This window comes from Carettochelys insculpta, chromosome 3 (assembly GCF_033958435.1).
Source record: "Carettochelys insculpta isolate YL-2023 chromosome 3, ASM3395843v1, whole genome shotgun sequence".
NCBI lineage: Eukaryota > Metazoa > Chordata > Testudines > Carettochelyidae > Carettochelys > Carettochelys insculpta.
In genome coordinates, this window is record NC_134139.1 from 63,751,096 (window position 1) to 63,766,046 (window position 14,951).

The 14,951-nt window shown below is 41.8% G+C and overlaps 1 protein-coding gene across 1 annotated transcript; it reads right to left on the reverse strand.

The window, feature by feature from the left end:
- Positions 1 to 5,517: 5,517 nt before the first annotated feature.
- NENF (neudesin neurotrophic factor) lies at positions 5,518 to 14,742 on the reverse strand. Its single transcript, XM_074990004.1, has 4 exons — positions 14,481 to 14,742; positions 9,311 to 9,371; positions 6,654 to 6,757; positions 5,518 to 5,942 (listed from the first exon to the last, which is right to left on the reverse strand). The coding sequence occupies exons 1-4, from the start codon at positions 14,631 to 14,633 to the stop codon at positions 5,766 to 5,768; spliced, it is 495 nt and encodes a 164-aa protein (XP_074846105.1). The 5' UTR covers positions 14,634 to 14,742; the 3' UTR covers positions 5,518 to 5,765.
- Between the last annotated feature and the right edge of the window lie 209 nt (positions 14,743 to 14,951).

The window sequence follows — 14,951 nt, forward strand, 5'->3', positions numbered from 1 at the left end:
CAACCTCACATTAATTACAAATAAGAATGGCCATTCTGGGTCAGACCAAAGGTCCATGTAGCCCCGTATCCTGTCTTCCAACAATAGCCAATGCCAGATGGTCCCGGAGGAGGTGAACAGAACAGTCATTGAGCAAACCCTCTCTTGTCATCCATGCCCAGCCTCAGACAAACAGACTAGGGACACCAATCCTACCCATTCTGGCTAATAGCCATTGATGTACCTAACCTCCATGAATTTATCTAGCTCTTTTTTGAATTCTGTTAAAGTCTTCGTCTTAACAACATCCTCTGGAAAGTAGCTCAGCAAGCCTACTGTGAGCTCCATAAAGAAAAATTACCTTTGGTTAGTTTTAAACCTGATACCCGTTAATTTAATTTGGTAACCTCTAGTTCTTACTTTATGAGAACAAGTAAATAACTTTTCCTTATTCACTTTTTCCATATCTGTCATGCTTTTATGGACTTCTATCATATCTCCTCTTAGTCTCTGCTTTTCTAAGCTGAAAAGTCCCAGTCTTTTTAATCTTCCTTCATATGGCACGTGTTCCAATCCCTGATCATTTTTGTTGCCCTTTTCTGAACCTTTTCCAATGCCCATGTATATCTTTTTTAAGATTAGGTGACTACATCTCTACATAGTATTCAAGATGCAGGTATACCGTGAATTTATACAGAGGCAATAAGATATTCTCTGTCTTATTCTCCATCCCTTTTGAAATGATTCCTAGCATTCTGTTTGCTTTTTTGAAAGCTGCTGCACATGGAATGGCTGTTTTCAGTCACAATGACTCCAAGCTGTCTCTGAGTAGTTATAGCTAAATTAGTCTCCATCATTTTGTATGTGTAGTTGGGATGATGTTTTCCAATGTGCATTACTTTATCAACATTAAATTTCATTTGCCAGTTTGTAGCCTAATCACATAGTTTTGTGAGATCTTTTTGAAGCTCTTCACAGTCTTTATTCTTAATGACCTTGAGCAGTTTAGTATAATCTGCAAATTTTCCCACCTCACTGTTTACCCTTTTCTCCAGAAGATTTATCAATAGGTTGAATAGGATCAGTCCCAGTATTGACCCTAGGGGGGACACCACTACCTAGTTACCACTCTCCATTCTGAACTTATCATTTAGTCCTACCCTTTGTTTCTTGTCCTGTAACCAATTATCAATCCATCAGAGGACCTTCCCTCTTATCCCATGACAACTTATTTTACCTAAGAGCCTTTGGTGAGCAACCTTGTCAAAGGCTTTCTGGAAATCTAAGTACACAAATCCACTGGATATTCCGTGTTCACATGTTTATTGATGGCCTCAGAGAACTCTAGTAGATTACACCAAAGAGAAATCCTCAGTGCGAGAGGATACCACATCATCATCTGGAAGGAGGGGCCCAACTATAGGATTGTTTCCCTCTGCTCTAGTTGAATGTTCTCCTTCCCTTTACCCTCCTCAGCAACACAGGGGCTGTGTGAATGGAGGGATAGTTCCACGGTGTCCCAGAAAGCCTCATCTAAATACAAATATAGTATAAATACCATACGTTTGATTTACTCTACTTGTGTCTATTCTTACAAGCATAGCACTAAAATGTACAACAAACTGTGCATTTAATGGCCTAGTGAAACGCTACTCAAAAAGGTAGCTATACTGGGATATGCTTAAGTACTTACTGTTTGAACTCCTCTTGTCTGGCACCCTCAGGACCTGGTCAGTGCTGAACGAGAGAATTTGCCGGACCAGGGGAGGTCAATATTTTCTAGCACGTTACCAACACTTTCACTGCTTACTGGGCTCTGAGAGGACATTTAGGAGTAAATCACAGCATGGAGTAAATAACAGCACAGAACATTGAGAACCAGGACTGGTGGCTGTAAACAAACTTTACGGGACCACAGGAAGCTTGTCCACACCCATGGTAAGTTGTCGTCCGGCTAGCTAAAATCATTCCAGATTACAGATGTTGCCAGACAAGAGAGTTCCAGATTAGAGACATTCAACTTGTCAGTACGTTATGGACAACTGTCTAACACTGTCAGGTACTCCACAGCATGGTCTCTTGTCTGTGCAGAAACCTTTAAAAAGGGGGTATGACTGAAGTGCCTGACCATGGAACATACTGGCCCTACACATCAGCTAACCCCATCTGACTAGTATCTCTGGGGGGAGCATTTCATGAGTCTAAAGTATCTCACTAACTGGCTTGGTTGGAGACAAAACGTGAGCTTCCTGTTTGTATCTATAGGCAATAGAACTTTCTGACCCCCAAAATATGGGCTACAGCCTTGAAGTTCAGATCCAGATTCAAACTTTTACCCAAGCTTATGCTTGTTTGGATTCAGAGCTCTGGTTTCAGCCTGTTATGTAGTATCTGTAGCACTGTGATATCTAGAGCTCAATCAGATATCCCAGGAAGTGGAATAGAATGTCTGTAAAGTTGGGACAGAGGGTTAGGTCAAAGGTTCTGCTTAAGTTTCGTTCTTCTCTGTTCCTGCAAATGATTTTACAGGGCTCCCGGAGAAGTCTGAGATCAAAGTACGGAATCCAGCATATGGGGTTGGGGTTTGTGATGCTCTCCAGTGGAGTTTTGCATCTATGAGTGGCTTTAAGGGAAAAAAGAAGCTTAAAACACAAAGCAAATTTGGAATATATATCAATGTTATGAAAGGGAAAATAAAAGGCTTTTCTTTTTAACAGACAGTTGTCTTTCTCCCACAGTATGCTATGCAGCGTTCATATCCCAGAAGAGAGCAAGTAAATAATTCAATCATTTACTCTTCAAAAGAAAGTACACAGAAGGTTAACAGAATGAAGCAAATTATCTTTAAGAAATTGGAAGCGGCTACTCAATTTCTCAGTGCTAATTCTGACTGTCTTCATGGCAGGAAAATCCATGTACATGACCACTTGCATTTGACTTTGGTTAGTGGAAGTCAGTGGTTAGAAGCACTTGGTATAGCACAAGCATGTAATGTTCTCTGGTTACTATGTAAATTAAAAACATCCTGAAGAATTGCTAAGAGAAGTCTGTCAGAGGAAAGGATTTGTTTCCCCCCAGGAGGACCTGGAGTTGTAAATTAAGTTAAACAAAAAAGGAAACACACACACACTTTATAAAGGAATTGCAGTGGCAATGATCAAGCTAGAGGAGTAGTAATGCGAGGCACCTTCAATTGGAAAAAGAACTCGTAGACAAAGGGTACTGGAAAAATTTGCATAGTGGGCTTGCTGAGCACCATTGCATCAAACTGTAAACCCCACATATGATAAATGTTGTATAAAGTCCTCCGCTCAGTCCAGTACAATATAAACATAAGTCCTGTAACTTTCAGTCATTGCTGGTTTTAAATCCTGTAACTTTCTGTAAGCTTTGTAACAGTAGCTTTGTTTTGTACATGCAGCTTTCTGCTCTATGGTTGTTTTGTTTCATCAGCTTTGTTTTGTGGCACCTGCTAGACCTATTAAGTGTTATAAGATAGTAAGAAACTAGACAGCGTAAGGAAATACATTTCTTTCTTTCTGTCTCTCTGTCTGTCTGAGTGAGGAAACCGTGACTGTGGGTGGATGTGCAATGGAATCAGTCCCTCAAGCCAACCTATCTGGACAACCAGCTGCCAACAGCACCTGGATGGCCCGTGAATAACAGGGGCTGAACCCTGAAAAAGAATCCACTTAAGAGAAAGAAGGCCCATCAAGAGAAAGTCAAAGGTTATGCTGTCTGTGGATTAACAAAAGACTGTCTAATGCTACCAACCACCACCTAATGGTAAAGCTCTGTATCTTAATTTATTAATGAAGCTGTTATAACTTATAAGTAGGACCATAAGTGACTTTTAAAAGTATCACCAGCACTAGGACTGTACATAGAGGTCAACAAGTCAAATTTTGGCACTCCGCCTCAGAAAGGTTACTGATCCCTGATATAAAGCTTGGATGCATAGGAGTCCTCTCTCTTTTTCCTTTCTCTTCTTGTCATCACCACTCTGCAGGAGTTAGTCTCAACTGTGGGTGAGGGGAGGAGGAGGAGACCCAGGGCTCTGGCCTCCTTCCCCTCTCCCCAGGATGGAGGATACTGACTGCTCCTGAGTAGTCAAGCTGACACCATTCTGGATTCATGAGGGCAGTCAGACACATTGGGCCCACTATGCCTTGGCTATCTCTCCTGTCTTCACTTGTGTGAGTTCATCTGTGTACGGGTGTAAGTGCAGGAGGGTATAGAGAGAGAGAGAGAGAGAGAGAGAGAGAGAGAGAGAGAGAGAGAGAGAGAGAGAGAGAGAGAGAGAGAGAGTGTGTGTGTGTGTGTGTGTGTGTGTGTGTGTGTGTGTGTGTGTGTGTGTGTGTGTGTGTGTGTGTGTGTGTGTGTGTGTGTGTGTGTGTGTGTGTGTGTGTGTGTGTGTGTGTGTGTGTGTGAAAAGCTAGTTCACTTTTTTCTTTAATCCAATAGTTGCATTTAATAAACTACATATATGAATGTAACCCTGGGGTGGTCTCTGGTATAAATTAAGGTAACAGTAACCACTTCAAATCTGGGGGTATGGCAGCATCCCTAATTTCAGCACCTACACCTAGTGTCAACCGAAGAGTTTAACTGACAGTACAAAGAAGCTGGGAATATTTGCTGCAGACTGAGATAATCATAGTAAACTTATAATTTACAATATGCAAACAAAGACTCTATGATAACCATAGCTCCTAGCTTGTAATTTGGGAGTGAGGAGTTGAGGATATTAAGGAACTATCAAACCATAATTTTAAATATCAAACCCATGCAAAACAGCACTGTAAAAAGTGCTGTTTTGCTGAAACTACTACAGTAATAAGCATGAGTTAGGCTATATCTACACTACTTATGTCAGTCTAATTTTTATACGTACGGGTGTGAATAAGCCATCCCCTTGAGTGACATAAATTATACCCATCTACATGCAGATGTGGACAATGCTATGCTGCAGGAGAAGCAATGCTGCTACCAGAGCTGCTCCCACTCACTGGGGATGGATTCAGTCGATGGGAAGCTTCGTTCCTTATGGGTTAGAATGGATCCATTAAAGAGAATTCACAGCAGTGCCACTGTAAAGTCTTGAGTGCAGCCATAGCCTAAATCTAATCACAAGGTAATAAAATATTACAACAGAGAAAAATCATCTTTGTTTTATAGCACAGAGCTTTGCAGTTAAGTGCATTTCAGAGAAATCAGCATTTATATATCCACTGTAATCCAAGAGAACAAATATTAAGCCTGAAGATACTCCTCTGAAACAGGAAGACTTATTACACCTATTTTACTGATGGAGAAACTGAGTCATTGAGAAATGAAACAAGAGGCCTCAGTCAATACACCAAGTTTGCAGCAGGACAGTGAGCAGAACCCAGAAATGGTTAAAACCCCTAATCTCATGACTCAGCCGTTAAAGGACACTTTCTCCCTGTTAGGGAATGAGTCTTTAATTATCAAGTTTTATTTTTACATTAAAAATAGAGAAAGATACTGACAGTGAGAATTTTATTAAAATAATTCTCCCCCACCACTAGCCGTCCCACATGCAGACTACAAATATGAGTTACTTATTGCATTTTATTTCGTTCACTACTTGAAGGAATTCACCACAGTAGTAATCAGCCAATGTTTGTATTGGGTTGGGGAAAGAAAATACAAAAAATACATTTATATGAAGTATTCTTCTTCCTTAGACACAGTCAGTACTTCTTAGTCTCACAGTGTTCTACAGTGTTCATAGGAGGATTTTCAGGATGTTAAGTGTCTCATCAAAATTCATCTCTAATGTTGAAGTGTGGCTGATCCTCAGGTTTGAAATTCTGATTGGGACTGCCATCCTCATTCAGTATTCTTTGAGAAGTGTAACCAACAATAGGGTATTTGGCTTTGTATACATTGTTGAAAATATCATCCAAAGATTTTAATTCTTCTTCTGTGAGTCCTGTCTAAATGAAATATGGGCAAGAAAAAAAAGACAGGTATTTACATATGTCTTTATTGATCATTTTAGTCCTGTAGTCAGCCTTCAGATTTAATTTGCTGGGCACAAAAACAATGAAAGGTTTACATTATCACAGAAACTTTCACCTGTAGGTCACTTATTCAAATTCAGCCTAATAGTGACAGAGCTTGAGCTCCTCAGGTGAAGTCGGTTGTTGGTTTCAATTAATTTTCAAGGGGAAAGGTGCCCACATCAAAAAGCACCATCAAAGCTGGCACACTTGGTATTCAGAGCAGACACACTAAGGATTGAATTGATCAAGGAAACTGAACTACACATCCTTAGATGCTTTTCCTCTAGACAACTATTAAGTTATGTTGATGAGGCAGTTGCTGTCCAAGTTGTGTCTGTTCTCCTGATGGAGAACTTCTCTCTCTAGGGCTCTCAGTTTGGTGTCTTTCACCAGTCCTAAATGCACTTTTTAAAGAATATATAAATAGTGGAAAGCAACATTAGAGGAAAACATCTAAATCCACATAATGGAAGGGGTCTCAGATTAAAAGGTATTGCAGCATTTCTTAGAAAGCATTTTCCTTTTTTACGGAATTGGGCTTTGCATAAATACACAGCAGGAGGACATACTTCAGGGAACTCAGGCAAAAGACTGAAATTTTGCAAAGAAGGAATTAAACAAACAAAGAAACCCATTTCTTACTATGTCATGAGTGAGATCTTCTGGGGCAAGTGACATCTTTGCAACTCCTCTTGTTGAGTCCTTCCCAACGAGGGCATTGTATGGGGCACCTTTCCCATAAAATTCTGTTCAAGGAGAGGACATCCTAGTAATGCTCAGACTACAGACAGTGAGAACAATGGGCTTTTAAATTCAGCCATTTTCTTAAACCAACATGAAATGAACCCTTTATACCCCTATATGAGCCAAAACCAAGGACTCATATCTGAGCCCCTGTCCTCTCAAATTTTGGTGAAGTTCTATGTCAAACTTTGGACTCCTCCTTAACTGTACCATGGTGTACAGAAAGATTTACCCTGTGCTTAGAAAAAGTGCATGCAGTGGCGGGGATAGGAGGAGGGCTGTGTTCTTAAACCTCAATATTTGACCTCAAGTTAGTGTTGGCATCTTATAATTTATCTATTCTTTGCAGAGCTTTGTTTATACCCATCTAAGAGAAAAGATCTTTGCCCTTAAAATGTTATAATCCATAAGGCAGGGGTCAGCAATCCCTGGCACGGGTGCCAAGACTGGCATGCAATCTGATTTTCATCAGCACGTGAGGTGTGAGCTCAGCCCTGCCCCATCTCCCCATGCAGCCAGGAGCTTGCTCAAAGCCATGCCACCTGTTACGTAACTCAACAAAAGACCAATTACTGCTCCCAATCACCACCCAAATGGTAAAGTTCTGCATCTCAATTTATTTATTAATGAAGCTACTGTAAGTGGGACTATTACGCCACCTCTACAAGAGTGGCTTTTCCTGGCAAAACCGGACTTTTGCCAAAAAAAAATGCACAGTGTCTATATGGCAAGCATGCTTTGTCAACAGGTTGTTGCCAAAACCTGGTACATCCACCAGCAGTGTTATACCTCTCAACAGTGTTCTGTTGACAAAACAGCTGTGTAGATGCTCCAGGGCCCTTTTGTCGACAGCCAGGGCTTCCAGTTCACCAGGCAGCCCTGTTTGCAGATATTCCAGTCAGCCCTTCTGTCAAGACAGGTCCTGGCAATGTGCTGTTCTCTGTCAAAAGAACAGACTGTTCTTCTGATCTGCTTTTATGTGTAGACGCAATCTGTCAACGGAAGTTTTGCCAGGAAATCTCTTCCGACAGTGACTGCTATTGACAGATGTAGATGTGGCCTTTGTGACTTTAAATAGCATCTCTGGAACTTGGACCCCACAAAGGTCAAAAGGTCAAATTTCAGCATTCCACCTTGAAAAGGTTGCTGATCCCTGCTGTAAAGCCTTATCTGGATACAAAGGAGTAACTGACTAACAGCCTTGCGTCTATATCTGCAAACCTAATGATGCATCTGATGAACTGGGTTTTTGCCCTAATGAAACTGTTAGTCTTTAAAGCATCACAGGATTCCTCCTTGTTCTTGTCTAGGTTAGGTATGAAAAGTTTATTATCCAGCATGAGATTGTTTGCCAGTGTGATAACAGTCTTGTGTAGGTACTTCAGTGGGCCTTTAATGTGCTAAAGTGGTCAAGTGACACTTTAATTTGCTTACAGTAGGTTAACATGTATGTGTCAGCTAACACATTCTAAATCCTAGCCTTGGTCTATGCTAAGAGAGTAATTTGAATTTAGATGACTTAGGTCCAATTTGTAACTAATCAGTCCTCACTACAAGGCCTAAGCATTTGTCTAAAGAACACACATTTGTATCCTATAAAGACCAGTGAGAATATCCCTCAAACATTTGAGGGACATTCACACCTGCCTTTACAAATGTTTTAACTCTCTCCTGTTAACGAGCAATCAGTTAACTGAAGGTACAAAGGTAATGTTAGATACTCCCTAACTCAAACCTTTTCATCACTGCCAAAAAAAGGTGCACTTTTACCTCCAGGATAATTATCCCAATGAAAACATACTGGAGACAGACCATCACAGTTTTTACCACAAGGTAGTCAATATTATACCCTACACTAACTTATTGTAAAAACAACAGTGGCTTGTTTCCTCTAGGGATTTAAAGAAGGATAATTAGTGTATATTTTCCCATTGTAAACCTATTTGCCATTTTCCTTTTTTTTCCTAGTGAAGACAAAATCTGAAGTAGATAGTCATGAGGGTTTACCTTGACTAGTTAACATGGCCTAAGATGGCAACTGCCTGTCTTTACGAGGATTATAACATGGATAAGATGGGTTATCTTAACAAAAGTTAAAAATACACCTCTTTCCAATGTATGGTAGGATGATATATAAGATAACAGTTCAGACATGAGTGGTGAAACATAAAACACCTCATGTAACAAGTGAATTTTATAAGGCTGAGGTAATGTACTTAGACCCCAATTCAAAACCCATTGAAGCCTGTAGGAGTTTTTCCATTGCCTTTACTGGGCTTTGAACAGGGCCCCTGGGTCACAAAAAATAAGAAAAAGATCTGTTCTGTTCCAGATAGATGTCAGCATGAAATGAGATATGAAATGAGATGTGAAGTTGAGAATGGAAGAAGGCAATTTCAGGAGAATGATTAGGAATGAAGAGCAAATGGATATGTTCTTTGTATTTGAACAGTGTATGAAGTTTTCTAAAGTTTGGGATGTTTAAGAAAAAAGATGAGACAATGTGAAGGTGAAAGAAAAGGGAGGGTGGAATCTGTTGCAAGAAGCCAACTCACCTTTTCCAGAAGTAACATCAAATACTACTCCTTTCACGGCCATGTAAATAGGCTGACCCTCCTAGAAAAAAGAGAGAGGCTAGCATGTGCTCAAAATAAAGCCAGTAAGCATACAGCAGACTGAGAAGATAATAAATCCCTTACTGTGTGTTCTCTAGCAACTTAAATCAAGATCAATGCACACAAGATTCACAGCTTGGAGTTTTCTTTCAGTCCCCAAATCAATTACATGCTGGAAAAAAAAATTCTCTGTGGGTCTCTGAGCAACACAAAGCTGTTTTTCTAACCTGGCTGTTTGGACTGCTGTCAGCTGCCAAATAGTCATTTATCCCTGTGTCAGCTGCTGGTACTAAACAGTAATGAGGCTGAATTCTGAGCCATAAGCAGGGATAGGGGAGAGAACAAAGTCTGCAAATCCCCCAGGTCCCATACAGGTCAATGTACCAAAATTACTCAGTGTTCATCATGTGGTATCCAGTGACATTTAGTTCACAATATCTAGCTTTGATGCCAAGTTCTGAGTGTCTGTGTTGTGACTACTGTGTTGACATGGAGGGGATGCAGGCTCCTGTGCTCACTATTGGAGTTTGCTTCCACTTTTAGGGTACCAAATTTTCTACTGTAATAGGTCTGTTAAACCCTGTTTATTTCTGTGCTGCATGAATCTGTCTCTTGCTCCCACAGGTCCTTGACATTCCTGAAATAAACACTGCTACTTGATATAGTCGATGAGAATATGGATTTAATCCCAGGAAATGATGAAAGTTCAAGAAAGAAAATATTCTGTTTGGAATTTAGCAGTCATATAATACACTCCTCCCTTCAGAGCCTTTTCTGGAGTCAGTCAGTACTTGTTCTAAGATGATTAAGTAAATCATTCTGGAGGTGGATGTTGTCTGAGGTGAAAGAGTGTAATAAGAAATACAGAAAACACACACACAGACACACACAAAATCTGACCTGCTGCCACCTGTTTTGCTTAATAAACCATTGATTCTACTTTGTATTCCTCTCATAACCTATTTCATCTGCCAGTGAGATGCTGGTTAGCATTTCTTAGTTTCTGGAGACAACCCCACGGAGGCCAACCAACAAGCTCTTCAGCAAAGATCTCTATAAATGTAGAAAAGGATTTTATTATTTTGAATTTGTTAGCTAAGATAATTTTCACTGTAGAAAGCTAAAACTTTGAGATTGCATTCCTACATTAATTTCATGATATCAGTAAAAACTGTCTACATACTTGACTTACTGAGTTAGCAGAACACCTTAAAGGAAGATTCAGAATCTATCATCTTAAATGTCATCCCTGGAAGACAAGGAGAGTAGGATGTAGATGCTTCATGTAACCCCCACACATCTCTGACAACTATGGGATTAGTTTAGTGAGAACAATAACTTCGTAAACAGGAAGTATTTTCTTTGAGGATCACCTCATTGGAGGAACCACCACAGCTTTTGGAAGAATAAAGAGATAACTGTGACTGGGTAAAATTTAGAGGTGTTAGTTATAGCAACAGAGATTAGGGAGAAACTATCAAAGGCTCTGTATTACAACATCCTATTGAGAGGTTTGCTCTTTGTGGTGAAACACATTCTACAGATCTTTCAAACTGAGGAACTGTCTATAAGCACTCAGATGGGAGAAGATATCTGGTGTCTGATCTTTTTCTGTGAGGACTGAAACAGGAAGACTATCTCGTTCTACCACTGTGCATCATAGGGGAAAAAAGATCTGACAAACTACTAGAGACTTTGGGCCCAATGCCTGATTATTTTGGTGGTTTTCCCTACCAGCCTGGGAAAAACTGATCAGCCTGACACCCCCGCCCCCACACCCCACTCATGCATCTGAGGAAGTGGGTCTTCACCTGCAAAAGCTTATGCTCCAAAATGTCTGTTAGTCTATAAGGTGCCACAGGACTTCTTATTGTTCTCAAAGATACAGACTGACACGGCTACCTCTCTGATACTTGACAGCTTGGATAGAGGTATGAGAAGCTTGTCCCTAAAGTACCTCAGCAATACTTGAAACTGTACTACTGGTTGAACCTCTCCAGTCCAGCACTCTCTCGCCCACCAACATACGTAATCTGGCATGATTTTAGTTAGCTGTACAACCACTTATCATGGGTGTGGCCAAGACTCATGAAGTCCTATAACGTTTGCTTACAGACACCAGTCCTGGTTTTCAGAGTTCTGTGCTGTTATTTAGCTCTACTTTACCCCCAACTGTCTTCTAAGAGCCCAGTGAGCAGAGGAAGTGTTGATAATGCTTCTAGACAAAATTGACCTCCTATGGTCTGGTAAATTCTCTCATTCAGCACTGGTCAGGTCCCAAGAATGCTGGACTAGAGAGATTCACCTTGTATTTGATTCAAAAAAGCATTTCTATAATATTTGCCTGAGAAGGTAAATGACTTGAGTGAACTTGGTCTATCTCAACAGAAAAACTATCAGATAGGGCTATCTGTAGAAGAGTTTCCACCAGTTACCCATTTTTGCTCTATTGCAGAGATTGGCAACCCCCAGCATGTGTGGCACTCCTGGCACGTGAGCTGATTTGGAGCAGCATGTGGCAGGAGCTCAGCCCCACTGCACCTCCCCCCATGCAGCATGGGAGGGAGCGGGAGCACAGGGCCAGGACTGAAGCCCTGCTACAGGGGTGAGGCTGCCCCCTTTCCACCACCAGAACACAGAAGTCACAAGAAGGCACTCTACCAATTGTAAGTAGGACTATCACTAGGACCATGCATAGAGGTCATAAGGTCAAATTTCAGCACTCCACCTCAGAAAGACTGCTGACCCCTGATCTTCCGGAAGAGCTTCTTTCAGATGAGTGCATCCACACACAAAAAAGCAGATCAAAAGAGTGATCTGCTCTTTCCAAAGACAGTGTGCGCATAGCCCCCGCTCTTTTGAAAGAAAAAGCCAGGGACTGAAAATGAAGACTGCTCTTTCAAAAGAAGGGCCCTGCAGAGCATCTACAGGTTTTCTTTCTAAAGAAGCTTTAGAAAGGGGATGCTCTTCCTGAAACGGGAAAGGAAGAGTGATTCTGAAAGGAGAACCACATTCTTTCAATTTACTTTTGAAAGAATGCTTTTTGTGTGTAGACACTCCATGTGCTCTTTCGAAAGAACCTGCTAGTGTAGACACAGCCAATGAGACCAAAATAAGTAACTGCATCCATGGCTGCCTGTGCCAGACAATCATTTCTGGTAGGTTTATTCAGTCTTTGCCTTACTGATTGTTACCATCAATTACCATGCCATCTATCAATTCCTTCTCATTAGTATATTGATCACTAACATATTTGAGTAGCTCAACTGTTACCTAGTAGAAAGGAATGGTACATATGCACACTACCCAATTCATTACAGAAACATGTCATATTAGCCTCTACATATGAACCATAAGAGTTTGCTATGCCCACCATCCTACAGCGTTGTTGTCTTCAGTGCAAAATTGTAACTTGAGCATTGCTGCATCCCCCACATATACAAACCCTTAGTTTGAGGGTTGTAGCGCTTTTAATTCCTATGGGCCACCCTGACAGGGATAACAGACCAAATCTCAAGTTAGCACAACTGCTAACACAATCATTGTATGTGAATGCAGGCAAGCACCTTTCTTATATACTTTACTCACTGTGCTGAACTTAGCAGGTCAATATCCCTTCACCTTCACTATAAATTACACATCCTCATAAGACAGGTCTTGTATACATATAAATTGGAAGTATGACTATTGAGTGGGGGAAACAGTGCAGGTTATAGCCCCATATAACAAAATAACATACTACTAGTTCAGTTATACCTTGGGGAAGACTTATGTTTCTTTCACATGACAACTACTGGCTTTCTTCTACTGGGAAGGATCAGTTAAGGTTGAATTGGACCCTTAACTGAAAATGTCAGGATTTTCAGATGTTGAGTAGTGACAGAGAAATAGCCATGGTAGTCTGTATTTGATTAAAACAAAAAAGCAGTCAAGTAGCACTTTAAAGACTAACAAAATAATTTATTAGGTGATGAGCTTTCGAGGGACAGACCCACTTCTTCAGATCATAGCCATACCAGAACAGACTCAATATATTAAGCACAGAGGTCCAAAAACTGCGATCAAAGTTGACAAATCAGAAAAATTGTTATCAAGGTTGCCAACAACTTTTCTGATTTGTCAACCTTGATAACAGTTTTTGGACCTCTGTGCTTTATATATTGAGTCTGTTCCATGGCTGTGATATGAAGAAGTGGGTCTGTCCCATGAAAGTTCATCGCCTAATAAATTATTTTGTTAGTCTTTAAAGTGCTACTTGACTGCTTTTTTGTTTTGATAGGCTTGTAAGATGTTAGTCATTATAACTGCAGTGTTTCTAGTTTGCCCACAGTTGCCATCCATTGGTAAATTTATGGACAGTCTGTAAAAAATTACCCGAAGTAGGACGTGTCCATAAAGTCTGTAAAAAAGTTAGATGTCTGTAAGTTTTGTAAAAGTGCAATACAATTTTAAAAAACTGCAATTATTCTATAGCAATTAATTTTTTCTGTGCTGCTTCTGCTGCTGTGCAGTAAAATGGCTGAAATTGGAAGTTTTAGTTGGTTATTTAGCCCAATGGTTGCAGTGATGTAATGTGAACCACCAGCTGTTATCATCTACATTATCCTGCCAAGTTAGCATCAGCACATTGGCAACATAACGAAATGAAAGTGAGTTAAATAACATATTGTTCTTGTGAGGTTACTGACGATTACGTTTCACTATTGGCCATTTATGTCATCTTACAATAGTATAAAAATTATGCCTGTAAAAAAATTTGTCTGTAAATTTTTCCCATTTTCTCCGTAAATGAAGTTTTTGTGGGTTGGCCACCCTGGGTTTGCCCAAGTTAGGTTTTTCCTGTGTGCGTCCTCATTTGTTTCCCAGCCATTATTAGCGTCGGAGAGCGCTGCCTATGCCTCCCACCGGGGCAGAGCAGGTTAGGCAGCTCCAGTCTGTGATGACACTTGATCGCCTGTTGATATGAAAAGTTTTAACATTCCTTAGGGGCGAGGCTGAACGTGGCTCGTTTCTTCCGCAGGGGGCAGAGCCCTTCCCCACGTAACCGTGCCCGCAGGGGGCAGCCCCTTCTCCCCGACAGCGCCTCCCCGCCGGTCCCTCCTGCCCCTACCTCCTGCCCGCTGTACCGGGCCAGTTCGGACTCAGTGAAGAGCCGCACGGGAGCGGGGACCGGCGTCGGCTTGAAGCGCAGCTGCGGCTGCTCCGCCAGAGCGGCCAAGCAGGCCAGGGCCAGGAGCAGCAGCCGCCCGCGCCCAGAAGCCATGGCGAGGGGGAGGTGGCCAGAGAGCTTCGGGGCGGGACTAGGGGCCTAGGAGGCTGGAGCCTGGGGGCTGTAGGCCGGGATCGGCCCCTTTAGGAAACACCTTCTGTCCGTCCCGCCCTGTCTGCTGCGCCCTACCCGCCAGACCCTCAGCCCCGCCCCCAGCTCCCCCCACCCCGCCCTCAGCCCCGCCCCCTCCCCACAAGGCCCTCAGCCCCGCCCCCAGCTCCCTCACCCCGCCCTCAGCCCTGCCCCCCGCCCCGCCAGGCCCTCAGCCCCGCCCCCAGCTCCCCCACCCCGCCCTCAGCCTCGCCCTCCGAC

What these genes read in the sequence shown, in the direction of transcription:
- NENF (XM_074990004.1), bottom strand. Translation starts at nt 14,633, where the DNA reads ATGGCTTCTGGGCGCGGGCGGCTGCTGCTCCTGGCCCTGGCCTGCTTG. An exon ending in CCCGGTACAGCGGGCAGGAG is followed by an intron (nt 9,372 to 14,480) that starts GTAGGGGCAGGA and finishes TCTTTTTTCTAG; the next exon opens with GAGGGTCAGCCTATTTACAT. An exon ending in TGATGTTACTTCTGGAAAAG is followed by an intron (nt 6,758 to 9,310) that starts GTGAGTTGGCTT and finishes CTCCTTGAACAG; the next exon opens with AATTTTATGGGAAAGGTGCC.